The sequence below is a fragment of the Diabrotica virgifera genome, chromosome 8 (assembly GCF_917563875.1).
Source record: "Diabrotica virgifera virgifera chromosome 8, PGI_DIABVI_V3a".
Lineage (NCBI taxonomy): Eukaryota > Metazoa > Arthropoda > Insecta > Coleoptera > Chrysomelidae > Diabrotica > Diabrotica virgifera.
The window spans coordinates 207,487,437-207,508,367 of record NC_065450.1 but is presented as its reverse complement, the minus strand read 5'-3'; the positions used below and the strand labels follow the sequence as shown (position 1 = coordinate 207,508,367).

At 32.5% G+C, this 20,931-nt stretch overlaps 1 protein-coding gene across 1 annotated transcript in view; it reads right to left on the bottom strand.

Moving 5' to 3' along the window:
- LOC114331049 (uncharacterized) overlaps positions 1–15,724 on the bottom strand; it is a 527,814-nt gene extending 512,090 nt beyond the window's left edge. The window contains exons 1-2 of the mRNA XM_050659330.1: positions 15,351–15,724; positions 7,935–8,111 (exon numbers count right to left, since the gene is read on the bottom strand). Of these exons, the coding sequence (XP_050515287.1) occupies positions 7,935–8,111; positions 15,351–15,486 (313 nt within the window). The 5' untranslated portion in view covers positions 15,487–15,724. The remainder of the gene's footprint in view (positions 1–7,934; positions 8,112–15,350) is intronic.
- Positions 15,725–20,931: the final 5,207 nt, after the last annotated feature.

Below are 20,931 nucleotides of genomic sequence, written 5' to 3'. Positions count from 1 at the left end.
AAATGCTAAGTTTTTTTCAATCTGATATAAATATACTATTACATAAAAGTTTTTAAAGTTAAAAAGACCAGCCAATCACTAACTGTTTTGAAACACAAGCGGCAGAATTTAGGAAAGGTGTTAAACTTCAAACTTGATTTTCTCAAAAGTTCCAAAGATGCACTTGTATCCCTTGGCTTCTACACGCCTTATATACTTTATCGAAGAAGTTGAAGAAACAGAACTGGAAATGCTCGAAAAACAAGAAGAAATAATAAATCCCACTTCAACCAGGGAAATAAGTGAACTGATCAGAAGAATTTTACCAAGGAAAGCACCTGGTCCAGACAATATCACTAACATACTCTGAAGTATCTTCCTGTGAAAGACAACAGACCCAAAACACCTATTTTTAAGCCAATCAAAACAGTGATCAAGACAAGAGTCTCGTAAAAGCTTTATCGACTGCACAGTTCCAATTGAAGAAACCGTCCAGGATCATCGGAAAATCTTTTAACATCGACTTGGAGTCGCTACAATTATCACATTATTGACATGTAAATCATATTTCTTGATGTTACCAATTTTATAAGGTTGCTAGTTTCATCTACTAAATAGAATGTTAGTATTTACCACATTGTTTAACTAGTCACAATTTTAACCTTCTGCATTCATTCTAACGTGGAAATACTTCATTCTAGGCACTGAAGATGATCTGATCTAGATCGAAAACGTTTTGTAATCCATTTGGATCACTTTTTAATAATTGTTTAATAAACTTTTTATACCATTGTACAAACGAAGTTTTTACTTCTGTATGATATAGATAATGGTTAATGACTAAACAGCTACTGTGTCATTTTCTTCGTGTTTTACTTTTTCTTTTTCACAAATTTAAATAGCTCACAATTTTTGATTTTTAAAAGTATTTTTGGAATATGTGGAACACTATCTTACACATCGCATCCCCCCTAAAACTTCTTGCTTTGTGTATTCAACGATTAAGGGAGGATATTCGCTGTGGTTTCTCTATTAAGAGATTTTTTGCCAAGAAAGTTTTCAGAACTTTCGGGATTTCAAGTAATTTGAAACTAGTCGCGAGATGTTAAAAGAGTTTACAAGTTTTTAAGACGTTGAATGTGTTATAGCGTTATATTTTTTGCTCTTTTTAATTAGAAACTTAATTTAGTTTGAAGAGTTTATTACTGAAGAGCTGGTTATAGGTTATTAAAAATAAAACAAAGTAAAGTATTTGAAAAAATTGTAGCGGGCGTAGGTTAAAGACACTCACTCTGTTTTTCTGCCATGTAACCTATCTATACTAAATTTACAATCAAGGTGCAATAGAAATAAATAAACCAAGACACGTTAAATGCTTCTAGGGACACTCCCAAATCATAATTTACAATGTATGTATTGTTATGCTCTATTATATCTGTTTAATTAGATTGATTAGCAAATTCTTATTTTAGTTAATTATTCAATTATTTTGTTTACTGCCTATGTAAAACAAAAACTAAATTCAAATTCAATTTTCCAATCAATTTTATTCTCGGGGCTAATTTTGTATTGTAGACAATACCTGTGATCTGTGGCTTCTAATATTTCTGATTGCTTACTTCTTCCGGGGTGGAAATAGGGAAATTGAAAACACTCAATATCATATAAATGTAATCTATTGTTTTTATCAAATAAGCCGTGTACATGTGATTCAAAAAATATTAAATTTAAACTTTGTTGCAAGAATCTCTTACTTAATCAATTAAACTCTAACTCTGATATCTCCTTGTTTTGAAAAAAAAAATTATTTAATTAATTTATTATTTACTCATACTAAATAAAATTTACTTTTCTTCTTTTGACTTGATTTCTTAAATTTTAAATGAGTAACTGCGTAAAAGAAAAATTCAATAAACAAATAAACAAATAAACAAATATGGGTTTAATATAAACAAATTTTCTCCATTCCGACAAATAATTTGACTGACCTTTTTGTTTCTTCACTGCCTCGTTCTCTGGATTGCGCCGTCCTTGATTCTTCCAAACATGTACTCTCTGGATGTTGCGAAAAAGTCCCTCTCGTCACGACTGCTTCCAAAATCATACAGGATTTGCTCGAATTCTGTTACTCAGTTTTCCTTGTTCGATATCTTGTGCAAAAAGATATTAATCAGCTACTCGTTCTAGACAAAACAAAGGAAGCTCCCTCGGACCAGGAAAATTGACTCTTCAACCGGTCGACAATTTGGTTTCAACTTGATTCTGCTCGCAAAGGCCGATTACACACACTCTACACTGATTACTAAACTTTTTAAAACAAAAAACTGGACTGCCTTCCACCGATGTTAATTACACAGTGACCTCTCGTCTCTCGCCAAATTCCGACTCCCTTCTACCTCATCTTTCCGACTCAATCAAAACCACGCCTCTCTCAAAACCTTTCATACCCATTTCTTCTGAACTAAATTTTTTTTCACAGAACTTTCCCATTTTGTCATATTTCAAGGGATATCATAATTAGTTCTTTCCTACTTTCTACTTTTACTTTCTTTTTACTTTCTACTATTTAAAATCTAAACCTCATACAATTTGTATAACACATTAAAAACCTTCCCGGAAAGGATCTTAAAGCTGTTTTTGTTTTCGTCAACGATGTCCACTTTCTAATCACCAAAATGTTTGTTCATGTCCCGTGCATTTCGTCGAATCACTTATTAGTCGTTTCACTTTTTCCCGAAACACTTGCTTAATAGCAAAATTAAATTCTAAACAATTTTGGTGATGAAAATACAGGGTGATGAAAAACTATCATTTCATGGTCGTTGATATAAATTTAATTTTTTCTGAATTTCTTTACAAAACAAAAAACAATTCTACAACAGTATAATACATTGTAAATCCCAAATCATGATTTCAAAAGTGTATACATTGTAAATTATGATTCGGGAGTGCTTCTAGTAGCATTTAACGTGCCTTGGTTTGTTTGTTTCTACTGCATCTTGATTGTAAATTTAGTATAGTGCTTTATTTGAATACTACGGTGTTAAGAGTGAAGTTTACTTAAGAATTCTGTATTTTCCTCTCTGAATCTGTCTTAACTTGTAGCTCTACCTGACGAGTTCTCAATAGAGATGAAATATGTTATATAGCGGGAATGAAGACAGACTGTTAGAATGAAAACAAGGCAGTTGGGATGTATTTTTTATTAAAAAGCATCGATATGATGATTAATAGAGACAATGGAAAAGTATACTAAATGACGGTGATGGTGAATTCATAATATTACATATTATTATTATGGCTCGTGTTGTAAAAAAATAGATAAGTTGGAAAGAGTTTAACATTTCCCATTTCATCTCTTAGAGTGCCTTTAACGATTAACTATGGGGATTATAAGTTATGACGAATGTAAAGAACATATTGTCGACAGACTGACAGACATGCCACTTCCGGTTATACCGGAAATTACCTCAATACTTCATATTTTTTTAGTTATGAATCTTTTTTCAAAAATTTTGACAGAGGCAAAAATAGTTCATCTTCATATTTAACTTTTCAAATGTAGTAGTTCATCCATTTACAAATATAATGTCTTGGAAACCTAAGCACACAAAGAGTAGGTGTCATAACTTTCTTTCAAGAATTTGTATCGAAAGCGATACAAATATATACAGGGTATTCACAAATAATACGCGATTTTTAAACTTGAAACCACAATATGACAATAATTTTAAATAAAACACCCCGCGTATTCGTTCCAAAAACGCGTTCCAAGATTGTAGCTTTACTTTTAAATACTTTGTCGAAATATTTGGCACACATATTCATATTTTAGTAAAGAATGGCGGTAAAGAGCCCAATTTGAGAAATATGTTAGTATATAATATTATGTATCACTTTACAATCAAAGATAGAGTAAAAATTTTAATTTTTTAATTATAACGCGGGCACATGAATTTGATACACCCTGTATATTGATTTGTAACTATTTAGTAGAAGGTAGCTTTTACGCAATGGGTTTATCCTTAATGAGTTTTTCCCTGAAGACTTAAAGACATTTGTAAATAGAGTGAAGTGAAAATACAATTTATTTAGGATTATAACTTAAAAAGATTGTTTGTTACGTGAAAGGTAAAATCCACAGGTAGCTGTAATTATTAGTTTTTAGAAAAATAAAGGTAGAGCGATTTGGAATTTTAAGTCTGTTTGTTTAAGCCCAAGAATATTTGTATAATTTCCGAAAAGTGATTATTTTGAGTAGAAGTATTGTTTGAAAGAATGCCTGGGTTTTTCGAATGAAAAAGAGGAATGTGGAAAGAGAAATGTTTCTGATTGGCTTGGCAATTTGGAAGGGGAAAAGAGATCTTTGAATGTTGAGACAGTTTGGAAAAGAAAGATCATTGTGTGACCGGCATCCGAGAAGGGCAGTCGAAAGTTTTCGCGGATAGTTCAGAAGCAAGTACTAGTGGTTGTTTGATAGTGGAGAGTAGCTGAAAAGTGGAACGAGAGACAAATCAAATTGAGAAGAAAAACCTCTTTGATTCTGTAAAGTCCAAGAGAGTAAGTTACAAAAACTATAGTTATTAAAATTATTTGTGACACCAAGTAAAAAAGATACTTGGGTCTCCGGAGATTATTATTGAGAGAAAGAGAGGAGAGAGTTTTGGAGTTTATTGAACGAGTACTGGTCAAAAGAGTCCTGGCTTGTGTTTGGGAGAAATAGTTGCTGGTATTCTGCTGGATTGATGCTGAGAACGGAGAGGGCTTTGATTGGTAGCCGAACATAATCAACAAGGAAGAGCTGTTTGGGTCAAGAGGAGACATCATTGTGTGTGAATCAAAAAGGTCAGTCAATAACTTATGTGATAGATGTTCTTTATAATCATAAGTTAAAAATTTTGCGTAAAAGCATATGAATTAAGATTCCAACATTTCAAAAATTTAATAGGAAGTATGTATAAGTACATAGTTTTGCAAATACCTAAATTTGTTTGTTTAGCTTATTTTATTAATGGTATCAGGAACAAAGCGATAAATATTTGTTTGAATTAGTTTAATTATATGGTAAAAGTTTCATTTGGACAATTATGCCCACAGGATTTAATTGATAGATTTTCAGAGCATTGCTTTTGATAATAAAGGTATTTGTATGTGCTTATTTATGGTTTTTCTATTTATTTCCTTTTCCTATTTTATCCCGATAGGGATCAACTAAGAGATACTGAAGCCACGAGAAAGGATAAGTATAACCTAAGATAATTTAGTTAATTTTTTATGACAAAAAGGCACCCTGAGATTTTTTATTAATTTATTTTTGTATGATTTGCGTGCGTCAATTCAATAATTAGTTCAATAAATGCTAAGTAATATAAAAGTAATAGAAAGCAGATCATAACAATAAATATAAAGATAGGATTACCACAGAGATAAGAAGAATTGAGCAAGCAGGAATGTTGCAAAATAGATTTATATTGCAAAGTTTTAAAAATCACACGGCTTGCTGTATTGAAGTAAATATTTTGAGATTCTGTTATCTGCCTTTGCTAGTTTTCTAAAATTGTTAATTTTTCTAATACTCAAATATTGAAATACCTCTAACATGGATTTGTTTTCAGCTGCTGTCTGAAACCTTTTACTGTATGACCAATTAATACCAGTTTCGTTAAACTTTTTACTATTTTATTAACAGACCTTGTTGCGGTATTATTAGGATATAAATTATTGAATATTATTCAAATTAAACGAGTTTATTCATCTACATAATGCATTATAATTATAATATACTTATAATTATAATTACATATAATTATAATATATAAAAATAAAATATTATTTTAACTTCGGCGAAGATAATGTAAAAGCAATAACTCAGAAATTATGGCATTTAGTTTATAGAGAACATTAGATTAAAAATAATCACTATTTCTTAAGAACTTTAAAATACAACAAATATATAGAGTGATATCCATTTAAAATAAGAAAGTTCATTAGATTTTCAGAAGACCGGAAAATCTGACAACAATGTAAGTACCGCCATTCGACGTATACAGTGATGAGCGCGCTAATAACCGGCCAAATAACGCAAAAGATGGAAAACATTGTAAAGTGAAAAGGGATGAAACTAGTAGAGATGGAAATTATCGTTATAAACGTATCAATTTACATTACATAGTTTCCCACCTTTAGACTTATCGGAGGAGTATGACAACTGTCAATGTGACAGGAGAATTGTATAAAATACTGCTGTCACAGACGTCTAAAGGTGGGAAACTATGTAATGTAATGGTAATTTATACGTTTGTATCGATAATTTCCACCTCTACAAGTTTCGTCTCTTTTTTTTATTTCACAATGTATTATGTTTTCCATTTTTTGCGTTATTTTGCCGGTTATTAGCTCGCTCATCACTGTATATTTAAACATAACGTGCATATTTTTCTAGGTTTCTACTGATAGCGGCAAAGGGCATAAAAATGGTAGAAATATGAAATTTTACTCATTTGAACTTGACATAGATGTACCTTTACTTTATCCATAATTTTTTCATGTTCCTTTTCAAACAACGGAGATATCGAGGGGTTCGAGCGAAAACCCGATAACTAACAAAAACATTGTTTCGAGATAATCGCGATTAAAGATTTTAGGAAGTTTGAAGAAGATTTTAAATCATCATAGGAAGTTTAATCAAACATTTGTTATAGCCAAATGGTAGAGATTTTAATGTTTATTTAGAATAATTTATTGTAAGTTTAATTTATAAAAACGTATTTACAAAAAATAATAAAACGTGATATTTATCGGGTTTTACCTCGTTGAATGAGTATAACATTTGGTTTTATTGGTTTTTATTTTTAATTTTTTTAATTATAAAATAAGATTTAACTGTATATTACTCAACAAAAAAAATGAATCTACATTCTTTTTAGAAAATAAAAAGGTAAAATGTCTTCTTCTTCCAATTGTTCTCCCATCACTAAGTCTGGAATTCGATCTACGATCTTATTACCGGTTTTTAAATTTGATATCCAATAAATCTGATTTGTTTTTTCTTTTATGGCGCAGAGTAGTTTTTTTTAATTCAAACCAATATCTTTTCATATTGACAGTTATATTGTACAAAATAAAACATTTTCTGGAGTATACTGCTACTAGACTCCAGTAATTTCTACAGAGTTTGTGTCTATAGTCTTCAGACAACTTTTTAGTACAATTAAATTTAAATTTACTACTATTGATTTGCTGTGGTACCTTGGAAGCTCTGATTTTGTTTTTCGTTATAAATATGGGCCCCATTCTAACCGTCTTTTTGTTTTTAATAATAAATTTCCAATTTACGCCATGTTTTATTGGGTTTTCGCAGGAGAAAGTAATCATAGTCTAAAATTATTTATTGGGTTTTCGCATGAATATAGTTTTTCAAAATTGACAATTTTGTAATCTTTGTCTCCTATAAAATTAATTATCAGTTTTTAACTCAGAAATATTTCTAATAAAATTAGTAACTTTACACAGGAAAAAGAAAATAAATTATTTTACCGGAATATCATATTATAAATATGTTTACAACAAAGTATTTTTATTAGTAAAGTTATATGTATATCGGTTTGCTAATATTTAAAAATACGAGTTAACGGTTTTTACCATGTTTGATTTTTATTAGTTATTGTGCTCAAAAATGTTAATATCAAATAATAACATTTATCAGTGGTAGGAGACGTGTTTTTAATACCGCAGAAATAAAAATACCGGATTTCATAATTTTGGCATTTATCGGGTTTTCGCTCGAACCCCTCGATATTTCAAACTCCTGAATCACCGTGTATAAGTACGTAAAAAACTCCCCGGCCGACATCAACAAACTGAACATATTTCCCAGTGTACCTTCTATTTTATTTACAAACACTCGGCATAGCTTCTATTTTTATTACTGGCTTATATTGTAGTTTTCCCCTTACCTGTAACTCTATCCTCTCTCTCGCTTCCGTCATCCTCCCCAGAGCCGGTATCCAAACTCCTCTTTGATCTATAAAACTCCTTTTGCTGAGAAGTTAGCACGAGCCGTTTGTATTGTTCGATGTGTTTGTCGATGAATTCTTTGGAAGTTTCGGATAATTCCGACGATGATGATTCACCTATAATTTTTTATACGGTAAAACTTTGTGTTTTAAAAAGGGATCTCGTTTGGGGAAGTGGATTTATAGGGGGAGTAATGGAATTATTTCTGAGGTGACAGGGAGAGAATTGTTTATAAGAGTTATGATGTACGAGCAAATTCAGATCGACTGAAGTCGATCTGGGTTTGCTTGGTAGTAGGGGAAGGTGGGGGAATACCGCGCACTTAAGCGGAAAAGGTAATTACGAGCAACTAAAACTGATTTTGAAAATAAAATTTGCATTGGCCTGTTGGCTATGGTATTGGCCAAAAATTGGCTATGCTCAATTTCGTTCTATTCAAACAGTTTAATAATAATATTTTTTCTACACTAGTGCATTTGCGCTGTATTCCCCACCCCGTGGGGCAATTTCGCGCACAGAGAGGGGTAATATCGCGCGTTAAAAATTTATTATACACACACCGGCAAAATTAGCCGAACACGTTAAAAATGGGACATGTTTGATGTCTCGTATTTCATAAACCAGTGGTCCGATTTGTGTGATTCTTTTAGTATGTTATAGCCTTATTATTTAAGAATATCGTTGTAATAATATTGTTGCTAGACAGGTAAATACCATTTTATACCGGGTGTACCAATCATACTGTGTTTTTTTCTTAAAGTTTGGAACACCCTGTGGAATATTCTAGCATAATATGTAAAATATTAGAATTAATACTCGATTGTAGACTTAGGCTTGTTTAACATTTTCCTTTTCAATTCATTTACTTATGTGAGATAATAAAAAAGTTATGTGCGTTAACAACTATCCATGTTTTTCATCAATAAATCCTCATAGTAGGGGAGGAAAGTATACTAAATTTGCAGTTACTCGAGCGTTATGGGAACCTATTGGATTGTGAAGAGTATGTGCTAAAATCAGAAAAAGGTTCTTCCATAAAGTGGGGAACTTTTCCTTTTTTAATTTAATTTTCCATTTGAAACAATCATTTTTCTCCGATTATAGCGATATCTATCCATAATTCGAAAAAATATGTCGAATAAAAGTTGCTTATTTTTACGTAAAGAATCCAAATCTGCAATAAAAATTGGGGGCTCCTATTTAAGATTTTAAATTAAATCCCCACCCCACCTCCGTGGGGGCTCGTGACACCCCACGGAGAGGGGTGTGGGGTAGATTAAAAATTATAAATACGAACCCTGCGATATTTTGCGAAATGAACATCAGATAGTAAAACTGCAAAATACACCTATTCAATATTTTTCAAAAATCTACCGAATGGCACCAAACACGACCCCCCACGGAGGTGGGGGGGGGGCTACATTAAAATATTAAATAGGAGCCCCCAATTTTTATTGCAGATTTGGTTCCTTGACGTAAAAATATAAGCAACTTTTATTCGCAACATTTTTTCCTATTATGGATAAATAGCGCTATAATCGGAAAAAACGATTGGTGGAAATGGAAAATTAAATTGAAAAATGGAGAGTCCCACACTTTATGGAAAACTTAACTTAACTTTTTTTGGTTGTAGCACCCACTCTTCACAATCCACTCCAGGTCACAAGAACGCTCGAGTAATTGCAAATTTAGCATACTTTTCTCCCCTACTATGAAGATTTATTGATAAAAAAACATGGCTTGTTGTTAAAGCACATAACTTTTTTATTTTCCAACATAAGCAAATGAATCAAAAAAGAAAATGTTAAGAAAGCATAATTCTACAATCGAGTTTTAATTTTAATATTTTATATATGCTGGAATATTCCACAGGGTGCTCCGAACTTTAAGAAAAAAACACAGTATGTTTGTTACACCCGGTATAAAATGACATTTACCTGTTTAGCAACAATATTACTACACCGATATTCTTAAATAATAAGGCTATAATATACTAAAAGAATCACTCAAATCGGACCACTGGTTTATGAAATACGAGACATCAAACATGTCCCATTTTTAACGTGTTCGGCTAATTTTGCCGGTGTGTGTATATTCTATGATATTTATGTAAATACGTATTAAAAAAACACAAAATATTTGCAAACTGTTTTTAAACAAACAAAAAACTTAAATCTCTAATTAAATCTGCGCAACAAACTTATTGTCTACTTTGACAAACAATTATTGGTAATATAAAAAAATAAATTAATAATGTAAGCAAAAAAGGCCCAAAAAAAAGCCATTAATCAACAAAATCTATGTAAAGTAAAAAAATAAAAAAAAATAAAGTATTATAAATATTTTACCACATAACTCAACACGGGTAAAAACCGCGCGGTATTACCCCTCACGTATATTTTCGAAACAATAATAAATATAAAAAAGTGGGGTAATTAATGTAAGAAAAATTATGGTTAAACAAAGGCTAAAATACCATAGATTTATACAAACTCAAAAACAACTAAATAAGTTAAACACTTTGGCTTACCTTGCTTATTTTGTCGTAGCAAAATATTATAACGGCCACGTTGCAAACAGACAAATGCATGTTAGCGCCACGGGTGTGAACTTTACAGAATCTGCAATAACCGACAATATTTGGTTGGTTGACCGCTAGAGATCAGCACTAGCCGAAATTTTATAATAATTCTCAGAGAGCGAGAAACATGGTGCGCGTTATTTTCCCACCTTCCCCTAATAAATTTTTGTTTTCACTTTTATTTGGTAATCTTTATTGCTAAATATTTTTTATTACTTTTATTGAGAAATATATGACCTATACACACACACTTTTGTATATTTTAAGGTGTGATCGCCAGAAGAGCTGCCCAATCAAATCCAAGACGAATAACAGGCAAAATATCTTTATGGAGAAGAAAACTGGAAAACCTAAGAATGGAAGTGTCGAGGCTATCGAATAAAACCAAAGAATTGGGAAACTAGGAAGTATAGGAAAACTCTTAGTCTTCTTCTTCTTTCTAGCATGATCGATCGTGCTAGTAGGCTACTGCGAGTTCATTGCCATCAAGTCTTCCCCGGTCGATGATGTCCAGCATTCTCGCCTTCGTTTTGGTGGTCTACCCTGTGGTCTTTTACATACTGGGTTATTCGTTTTTGCGCTTTTAACGAGTCTGCTGTAGTCCATTCTCTTTATATGTTTGTTCCAATATCTTCGTCTCTGTCTGACTCACCTTTCTATGTCCTGTATTCCACAGTTTTGTCTGATGTCTTCTCTTCTTATTCTGTCACGTAGAGTTTTGCCTTGTATACTTCTTATTGTTCTCATTTCAACTATTCTCATCATTTGTAACGTTCTATTTGTGTCTGGTCTTGATTCTGCCGCATATGTTATAACAGGTCTTATTGTTGTCATATATTTGGACTTTGCTTTCAGTATTTAGATATTTGTTCTTCCATACAATTTCTTTCAGGCATCCCGATATTCCAGCTGCTTTCACTGTTTGTTCTCTGACCTCTTTTGAGAGATTTCCATAGCTTGTTATTTCGTAAAACTCTTAGTGAATACATTACTGTTCGGTGAACCTGTACTGGAAATATTCATTCCAGTGATCAACCCAGTCCAATTAACTAGAATGACTGGAATGAATATATTTCATTCCAGCGCCATTGGAATAGCGTGAACGGCCAATCCAGTGCTTGGTTATGGCATTAAAAGCATTTTCACAATAGTGTTTCCGATCTTACAGGTTTTGAATAACTGGATAATGTGGACGATATAATCCAATCCAGCACTGTTCTGGATAATCACTGGATTACTGGACTGGAATAATATGAAACGGACATAAAGAAATAAGAGGAACCATGAGGAATCTTGATTCCCTGATCCAGATTCTTTGCAAGGATTCGGCACAGGGACCAGGTCTACTTAAAAAACCTGATTGTACTATGCCGAAGTTAAAAGGAAACACTAGAGCTCCTACTACAGAACCACTTACCAAGTTCAACAATTATTGTTGTTCTGAAGCTATTTCCTTGTGGCATTTTTATAATCAACTATTTTCAATAGGAAATAAGCCACAATTTTTTTTTAAAGTAAATTGAATGGAAGAGTAAATACTTACGATGTCGGGATAGTATCACGAGGTTTTTTTTTCCTGGTTTTTCCCTCGTGATTTACTATGGAATCTCTAACGCGAGAGTTTTACTGTCATCGTTGGATTTGGTTGTCTTTTTAAAGACAGATCACTTTCTATGATTTTTTTTGTGACGGATATTCTTGAGTTGGGATTGATTTTATGTAATCGAATGAACTATCTTTTAATAAAGTCGTCCCAGGAACACAACTCATAATTATTGGCGATATCATTTTAAAGTCTTCTTCTTTAAAATGTATAATATACGTCTGAATTGTCAATATAAATGAGTCAGATTAAATAAATTTTTAGAAGAATTTTTTTACTTAGCAACAACATTTTTGTTTATTTTAGTATTATTTTGTATTTTGACAATGAAACCCGATTTGGGCTTCGAAACATTAATAAAATCATTTTTTTTTGTAAAATTGTGGCTTATTTCCCATTGAAAATAGTTGATTACAACAATTATTATTGATAAGCAGACCTAAGCTGAAACGCTAGAAGACCTAAACGGCCTAGAAAATATTGCTGGGAATTCTTTGTAATAAAAATTAAACCAGGGAATGTAAAGTGGGGACTTAAACCACTTTGTTCATTTAAATATCCAAGGGAAGATGGAATATCTCCTATTCTACTACAAAAAGGATTGGATATCTTATGGCCCATCCTATGAAAGATCCTTAGAATTATCATAGTACCTACTAGGTAGATTCTAAGATACTAAATATACCAATGACTTTGCTCCATTTAAATATCCAGGGTAGGGTGGAATATATCCTGTCCTACTACAAAAAGGGTTGGATACTTTATGGCCCATCCCGTGAAGTATCTATAGGGCTGGTATAGCACTAGGTAGATACCAAATAATCCAAAGAGTTGGATTATTAAGAGGGAGTAAGACTATGCGGAATAAGTAGACCTATAGGACGAAAACCTACCTGTTTTCTGCCTAGAGTTCGCGTCCGTTTTGTAATTATTAACAATTGAGTGCAAAAATCGCGATTTTTTCGATTATTTGCACTCCATTCAAAAGGTAAATAGTTGACATAAAATTACAAAATTCAGTTTTTTAGAACATTGAAAACCCTTCAAAATGCCGATTTTTGAAAGTTAAAAAGTTAATTTGTGGCTACGCAAACTGCAAAATAAGTGAAAATCGTTATTTGTTAATAACTTTTACTAAAACTACCTTAGAACTTTAGTGTTTCACCCAAAGTTGGGTATTGGCTTACTTAACAAACCTTCAAAATTTGAGACTGATCCATTAATTAGTTTAAGAGTTATTCTATTTATTTATCCCAGAGACCTTTATTTTGCAATAGGATAAGACAGAAAATAATGAAGATATGGCAATTCTGAGTATGTCAAATGAAAGTAGAAGAGTGACAGTATCAAAATGTATTTAAAAAAAATAATTAATATAGTCAAAAATCCTAATGCCAAATTTTTGAAATGTTGTAGTTTATAAACATTTAGAATAACTTTAAAAATGTTGTCCGTAGAAACAATCTTTTTATATATTCGAAAATATAGTATCTTAACACGAATTTTCAAATAAAAAAAAATTAGCCTGGGTTCATTTGGGACAAAGTTAGCCATATGTTTTTTTTTATTTCACATCTAATTTGCTTATAATAATTAAGAAAACTCATTACTGTCATTTTAAAGTATGAGATTTGTTATTTTTTCGTAAAAAATTTGCACAAACATTGTACCTTCACAGTACCCTCTACGATTTTTCAAAAATATAGTTCAAACGATTACTAGGGGGAACCTACAAATCCACCGAGTTAAAATACCGAAAAAGCAATTTCAAACGAATACAATTTTCTGTATCTCCGGATCAAGTCAATGGATTTTGATCTTTCTTTTTTTAATTTGTATGTAATATCTACGTACATTACAAATATGCAATTTGTTTATAAATTTATCAATTAATAAACAGTCTAATTTGTTTAAAGAGTTCTTGAAAAAATTTTTTTACAAAAATCTATTTTTAATCAAAGTATCATTAATGATCATAAAAAAAGTTAAAGTACACTTTAATAAATAAATGATTTTTATTAGATAATTATTTATTTACGATAATTTATTTATTAAAGTATACCTTAACTTTTTCTATGATTAATAACGATAGTATGATTAAAATCATGGATTTTTGGGAAAAATTTGTTTAAACAAATTAGACTGTTTATTAATTAATAAATGTCGAGACAAATTGCATATTTGTAATGTACCGAAAAATTATATACAGATTAAAAAAAGAACGATAAAAATATATTCTGTAGATCCCGAGATATAGAAACTGATACTAGTTTTAAGTTGCCTTTTTTAGTTTCTGAACTCGTGCATTTGTCGGCTCCCAGCTCCCCCTTCACTTACCGCGACTAGTTACCAATTGAACTACATTTTTAAAAATTCGTGTAAAATACCAGCTTTTCTAATATGCAAAATGATTTTTTCTACGGACAATATTTTTAAAGTTATTCTAAATGTTTATAAACTACAAAATTTCACAAATTTGGCATTAGGATTTTTGACTATATTAGATAATTTTTTTATCTTTTTTTAGTACATTTTGATAGCATCAGTTTTCTACTTTCATTTGGCATACGCAGAATTGCCCTATCTTCATTATTTTCTGTCTTATGTTATTGAAAAATAAAGGCCTCTGGGATAAATAATTAGAATAACTCTTAAACTAATTAATGGATCGGTCTCAAATTTTGAGGGTTTGTTAAGTACCCCAATACTCAACTTTGGGTGAAAAACTAAAGTTATAAGGTAATTTTGGTAAAATTTATTAACAAATAACGATTTTCACTTATTTTGCAGTTTGCGTAGCGACAAATTAACGTTTTAACTTTCAAAAATCGGCATTTTGAAGTTTTTTTAACGTTATAAAACATTAAATTTTGTAATTTTGTCAACTATTCGGCTTTTGAATGGGGTGCAAAAATCGAAAAAATCGAGATTTTTGCACTAAATTGTTAATAATTAAAAAACGGACGCGAACTTTAGGCAGGAAACAGATGGGTTTTCTACCTATAGGTCTACAATAACTAAAAAAGTAGTGAGCTACCTGGATCTTTGAGTGTCCCGAACATGGTCTATTTCTAGCTTATTGCCCTGGAGTATTAATTAACTTGAAAGTATTTCAATTAAATTGTATTGACATAAATTTGCCGAAGAGAATAAGAAAAAAACTGTACTCACCATTTAGAGACGGATCAGCTCGGAGATTCGCTATCAGATTATCAGTCAATTCGGTAATGTAAGAGCTAAATGGAATTACGCCTTGAGAACTGAAATCTAATTTGAGAAAAATCACAAAAAATATAGAAATTAACATTTTGAGCTTATTGATTTACGTTCATATTCATTAAACTAAGCTTTGGCGAGCTTTCGAAGTTTTTGCTTGTCGTTATCTTTTTTCATAATGAAAAACTCGTCTGAGCGTACCAGTGGCGTGCGCTCTATGTTTTCCTATCAAAGGATAACATTAGAAATACAACGTTTAGAAGTTTTTCTGAACAGTTTTCGCTTTAGGTACCTACATGAGTATTTTAGGCGGGAGTCTTGGCATGCTGTTAGAATAAGTGAAATTTGAAATATAAAATATGTAAAATAATCATTAGACTTTTTGTTCTGCTTTCTATCATATCTTTTTAAGCAACGCGTTGAAATTGTGTCCATATGTTTTTTTTTATTTATACCTTTATCTTAAGTGCAATTTCTTCCCTTCTTTGCTCTTTTCGGTATTTTTATCTAGATCATCATCATCAGTTAACGCTACAGCTCTGCGTGGGTCTTGCATGCGTTAAAACATTCTTCTATCCTTCCCTGTCGATTGTGTGTCCGCACCTCCATCACATTACTCTAATCTCCCTTAAACTTTCCTGCACATCGTCCATATATCTGAATTTAGGTCGTCCTGCACTTTGATCCATCTGCATAACGTAGCCCACGCATCTTGGGCAGTTTATTTTCTTCTGCAAAGACCCTGTTCGTCAACTCCTCCTTATATGGTCAATACTTTGGTTTCACAGATTCGTAGTAACTCTGCATCTCGAGTCGGATTTGCCCATGTTTTCGATTAGTAAGTGAGCACTGGGTGTTAATTGAGGGACTAGACCAAAACAACAAGGGTTAGCTATGCATAGGCTTAGGGGAGAGTTGGACAAAACGGGATACCATTCTTGTTTATTTTTATTACGGAAAAAATGTTAAAGAAATTATCATATTGTTATTTTTTATAGGTATAACATTTATTGAAGCACACAAAAACATATTTTCAGCTATTTTTAATGACTGGAAAATAGTAAAAAAAATATTTATTAAAGTCCTGCACATCCCGTTTTAGCATACCACGGTTGGATAAAACGGGATAGGTTCACAATATTTAATTTTTTGCATAAAATTATCTAAAAAGTATATTTAAGTAGATATAAGACTGCAGTGCAAAATTTACCTTTGAAAAAACAATATCTTCAGTAGTCAGAAACTTAGAAATAGGCCTTTTTTATGTTTTATTGCAAAATGGGAAATAAGACCTTTTATTTAGGACTAGGTACGTACCTATATCAGAACAAAAGTCACATAAAAATATGGTGTTCTTTTCTGCAGTATGAGAACACGCTTTATCGCTATTTAAAAAATTAATAGGCCAAAAAATAAATAGGTGGATAAAACGGGACATAAAAAACTATATCCCATTTTATCCAACTCGTAAAGGCCCCGTCTCACCATCAAATAATTGACAGTTATTTGATCAAACTTGACAGTCAAACTTGACTAGTGACACAAACTATACATACTAACTGTCACTTTGTGTCACTAACTGTCAAGTTTGATCAAATAACTGTCAATTATTTGATGGTGAGACGGGGCCTTGTGTCCCGTTTTGTCCAACTCAGACATTTTTCAAAACAAAAATGGCTCATACCTAAACGTGAAAGTAAAATTAGATAGACTACATGTGAGAATATTCGTTAATGAGTGCTTAATTAAATGTAATAGTCACCGGAATTATATGTTTATATATGTAGGCAATATAATGTAGAAAACAACGCACTTAAAAGTACAAAGTACCAAAAAAATAGAGTCAAATAATTCTAAACACAAAAACTTTTCATAAAATAATGGCATCGAGGTAAAACGAACTGAGAATGTTAAAATGACGACTGAGAACAAGTTTTCGTCGTTGTCCGATTGATAGCAGCACTAGTTGGGTCTCTAGGCTAGGTATCCCGTTTTATCCGACTATCTCGTTTTATCCAACTCTCCCCTACCATACGTCCCGGTTTGAGATCCCTGTCCCGGCATCTCGGCCTGTTTGCTTAGCGTTCCGGTCAAACTCGAACAAAACCGACACCCCGGCCATTGATCAAGTAAAGTGCTCGAAACAAAAGGCCAACGCAAGTACCTTATCTACCATAACACCGTTTTTCAAAAATCGGACCCGCAGAAAATGAACTTTCTATTATTGCTGCTAACGAAACTACTTTTGCATTCCATACAGCAATGCACGATATAAGTTTTAACACATCTAATTGCTCCCCAAAATTAATATCGAAGCTGTCTGAGCCCAAATTCGGGTTTGAACGTATCAAGTGCGAAGGGATCATGACGGGAGTGATCGCACCGATGGCAAGAGATGAACTACACAACGAGCTAAAATAATGCAATATTTTAAGTAGGTATTTCAACAGATACATCAAACAAACATGATGTTAAATTGGCACCGATAGTTGTATAGGTAGTTTGTACCTGAGAGAGGTATATGTCTGTAAAGTTACTCGATTTTCGATTTGTCGCCGGAGAAACGTCTGAAATATTGGCAAATCACATAATGTCTATAATAGAGAGTTATCAAGTAACTCGAGGAGAAACCGGTAACGTTATTTTAGCAATGGAGCATGCGCAGTATGAATATTGAATAACGGAAATGATTTTAACGTTAACGTACTCCGTTACGGTAGGTCGGATAGCGGGCTTGAAATACGGTAACGTTAGCAGCGAATCGCACCAATTCGGCAAGACTCGGAGTGACTCGGCCATTTCAGTTCTGTCATGTTCATGTAATAAATATGTTGTGTTATGAAATTTTATTTCTGTATGTTAAAAGGTGTTTTGTTTTTGTTTTCTTGGCTTGGTTTTGGTTGTCTGTTTTGGTTTGGTTGAGTTTAAAGTTTTAGTTCCTCTCAGCATTACTTACCAGTACAGGTATGGCCAGTTTCTGTTACAATTATATCTGGTATCCCTAACAATTGTACAAGCCTTGGAATATCCTGTTTTTCAAACCGAAAATACTGTTTGGCTTGTTCAGGTTCTAAGGTATCGAAATTAAAGACAGGATGTACATTTTGATTTTGAACGTTATCATCATTTAAAACGAGATTTAGTATTAAGTACTCTATATCATTGTCATTGGCTTCAAGTAACATTGCCTGTTCTAAGATCTCTTCCATATGTTTTACAAAAATTTGAAATCCAAATTGTACAAAACAAGGCAAAATTACAAAATACTATGTATCTTGGGTGAAAGAAAACAAAAGCAGAAAAAAAATTAAACAAATTTAATTATTTTGCTGTCAAATACGAAATTTGACTGACAGCTGCCAACTATTAACGTGAAGCAGGAATTCGACCACTTGATAACTCTAAAATTACATATACGTTAAATCTTATACCGTAAAAAAATAGCGTTTACGTGTCAAAATAACGGATGGATAGAATTTTACTTGATAACTCTCTATTCAAAAAACACGAAATAGAAAAGAAGGTGACTGCTTTCTGTGATGATAACTATAATACGAATTTCGGAGGGCTAACCAGGCGAGGCACCAACAACGTCTACTCTAGACTCAAGGAAGGTCTCGGCGTTAACATAAAAGGCATTGGTTGCAGCGCACACATCGTTTACAATACAATCCAACATGCAGTTAATGATCTTCCTGCCAAAATAGAGGCTATCGTTGTAAAAGTATACACATATTTTTGTATATATTATTATAGTCCCTCTAGAAAGTATCCGGAATTTTATATTTTTCCTAATTTTAATAGATTTCCTTTTTGTAACATTTTAAGACAAAAGTAATGCATCAAGTAGGTTGTGCCGATAGTAGGTTATGGACAAAATCGCATGACAACACCATCTGTCAAATATTGTTGTTTGTAAACAGACTTAAGATTTGTGAAATAATGTCGCAAGTAGAAAAAAGAAAAGTGGTGGAATATTTGTATAGAAAGGGTGTCCGAAACGTTAAAAAATTAGTGCAATTGACTGAACTCAGAAAAAGTGCAGTGTATGAGACAATAAAGAGGATAAAAAATAGCATAGATATGAGACATAGACCAGTTTCGGGTAGACCGCGTAAGATTCGTGGAAACAATTTTAATGCTTTAGTGGCTTTAGGATGACAAAATCCGCGCCTAGGGTTTCGAAAATTAGCGAACAGATTTGGAAATCAACGAAGAATAAAAGTGTGGCCAGAAACTGTTCGCATGTCACTGAAGAAGTAAGGCTACATATCAAGGAATCCAAAAAAAATCCCCACAATGACACCTCTGCAAAGGCAACGAAGAATAGATTTTTGTCAACGTTTTCGAGAAGATAATTTTAATAATGTCTTTATATCTGATGAAATTTTTTTCCAGCTTGGTGCAAATCATCTAAAAGTCCGATCAAGAGAAAATGTTACCGTTCAAATTTCCAAATTTCCCACTAAAATAATGGTTTGGGGAGCAATATGTCAGCGTGGTGCTACACCTCTCTTTAGTACTGTTGATCGTGCGAAATATTGTGACATCCTAAATGGTTTTCTTCTTAAAACGGCTCATGTTTTATATCCAGAGGGGTGGCGTTTTCAGCAAGATAATGCAAGATGCCATACTCCTGCTTATACTCAAGCTTGGATGCAAGAACACGAATTGGCAACAATTCCGTGGCCAGCAGCATCTCCAGATCTTAGTCCCATTGAAAACATATGGGGACTGATGAAGATTGAAGTGAAACGAGCAGCGCCACGAGATAAAGGTTTGATTCGGTCAGTTTTACAGGCCTGGAACACCACTACCGAAAATTATGGCCTTGACCTAGTTTCGGGTATACCTGGACGTTTAGTTAAGTGTTTAGATTTAAATGGAGGTTGTATAAGTAAATGAGATGAATTATTTGTTGAAATTTTAGACTTCAAGTGATAGAAATAAATACCGTAAAATTATAATTCTGCTTTCTTTTTTCCGGATACTTTCTAGACGGACTATATATGTATACTGACATCAAGTACAAAAAATTAGTGAAACATGGAAATACAAGAATTCTGTCTTTATTACCAGCTAGCTGTGGAAAGGATCCTGCAGCTATACCAAGGCCTGAAATATTATTTTCCTAGTGTCTTTTATGAGTGCTACATTTCATATTTGGAATTGTGGGAAAACAGCTTTGACGGGGTCGAAGATTTTGAGTGGATCTGCTTGAAAAATGAGCTTTTAACTGGAGTGAAATCGAAAAAGCAGCAGAAAATATAAATAAAACGCAAAAACCTCAAATCAAAACCCCAAATAATGAGCTATTTGATGAGGTGTTATTGGCAAAAAGCTTCTTCCAAAATTCTAATGAAGCTAGTTACTCTGAGAAATTGGTCCAGATTTTCCCCCTTTTTCAGAAGCAGCACATTGAGATGCCGAAATAAAAAAAATTGTGGAATTTGCTATGTGTCTACCCGGTACTTCAGCACCAGTAGAAAAAAAAATTTCACAGTTGAAAAACATGTTTTCTGGCGATCGGAGGAGG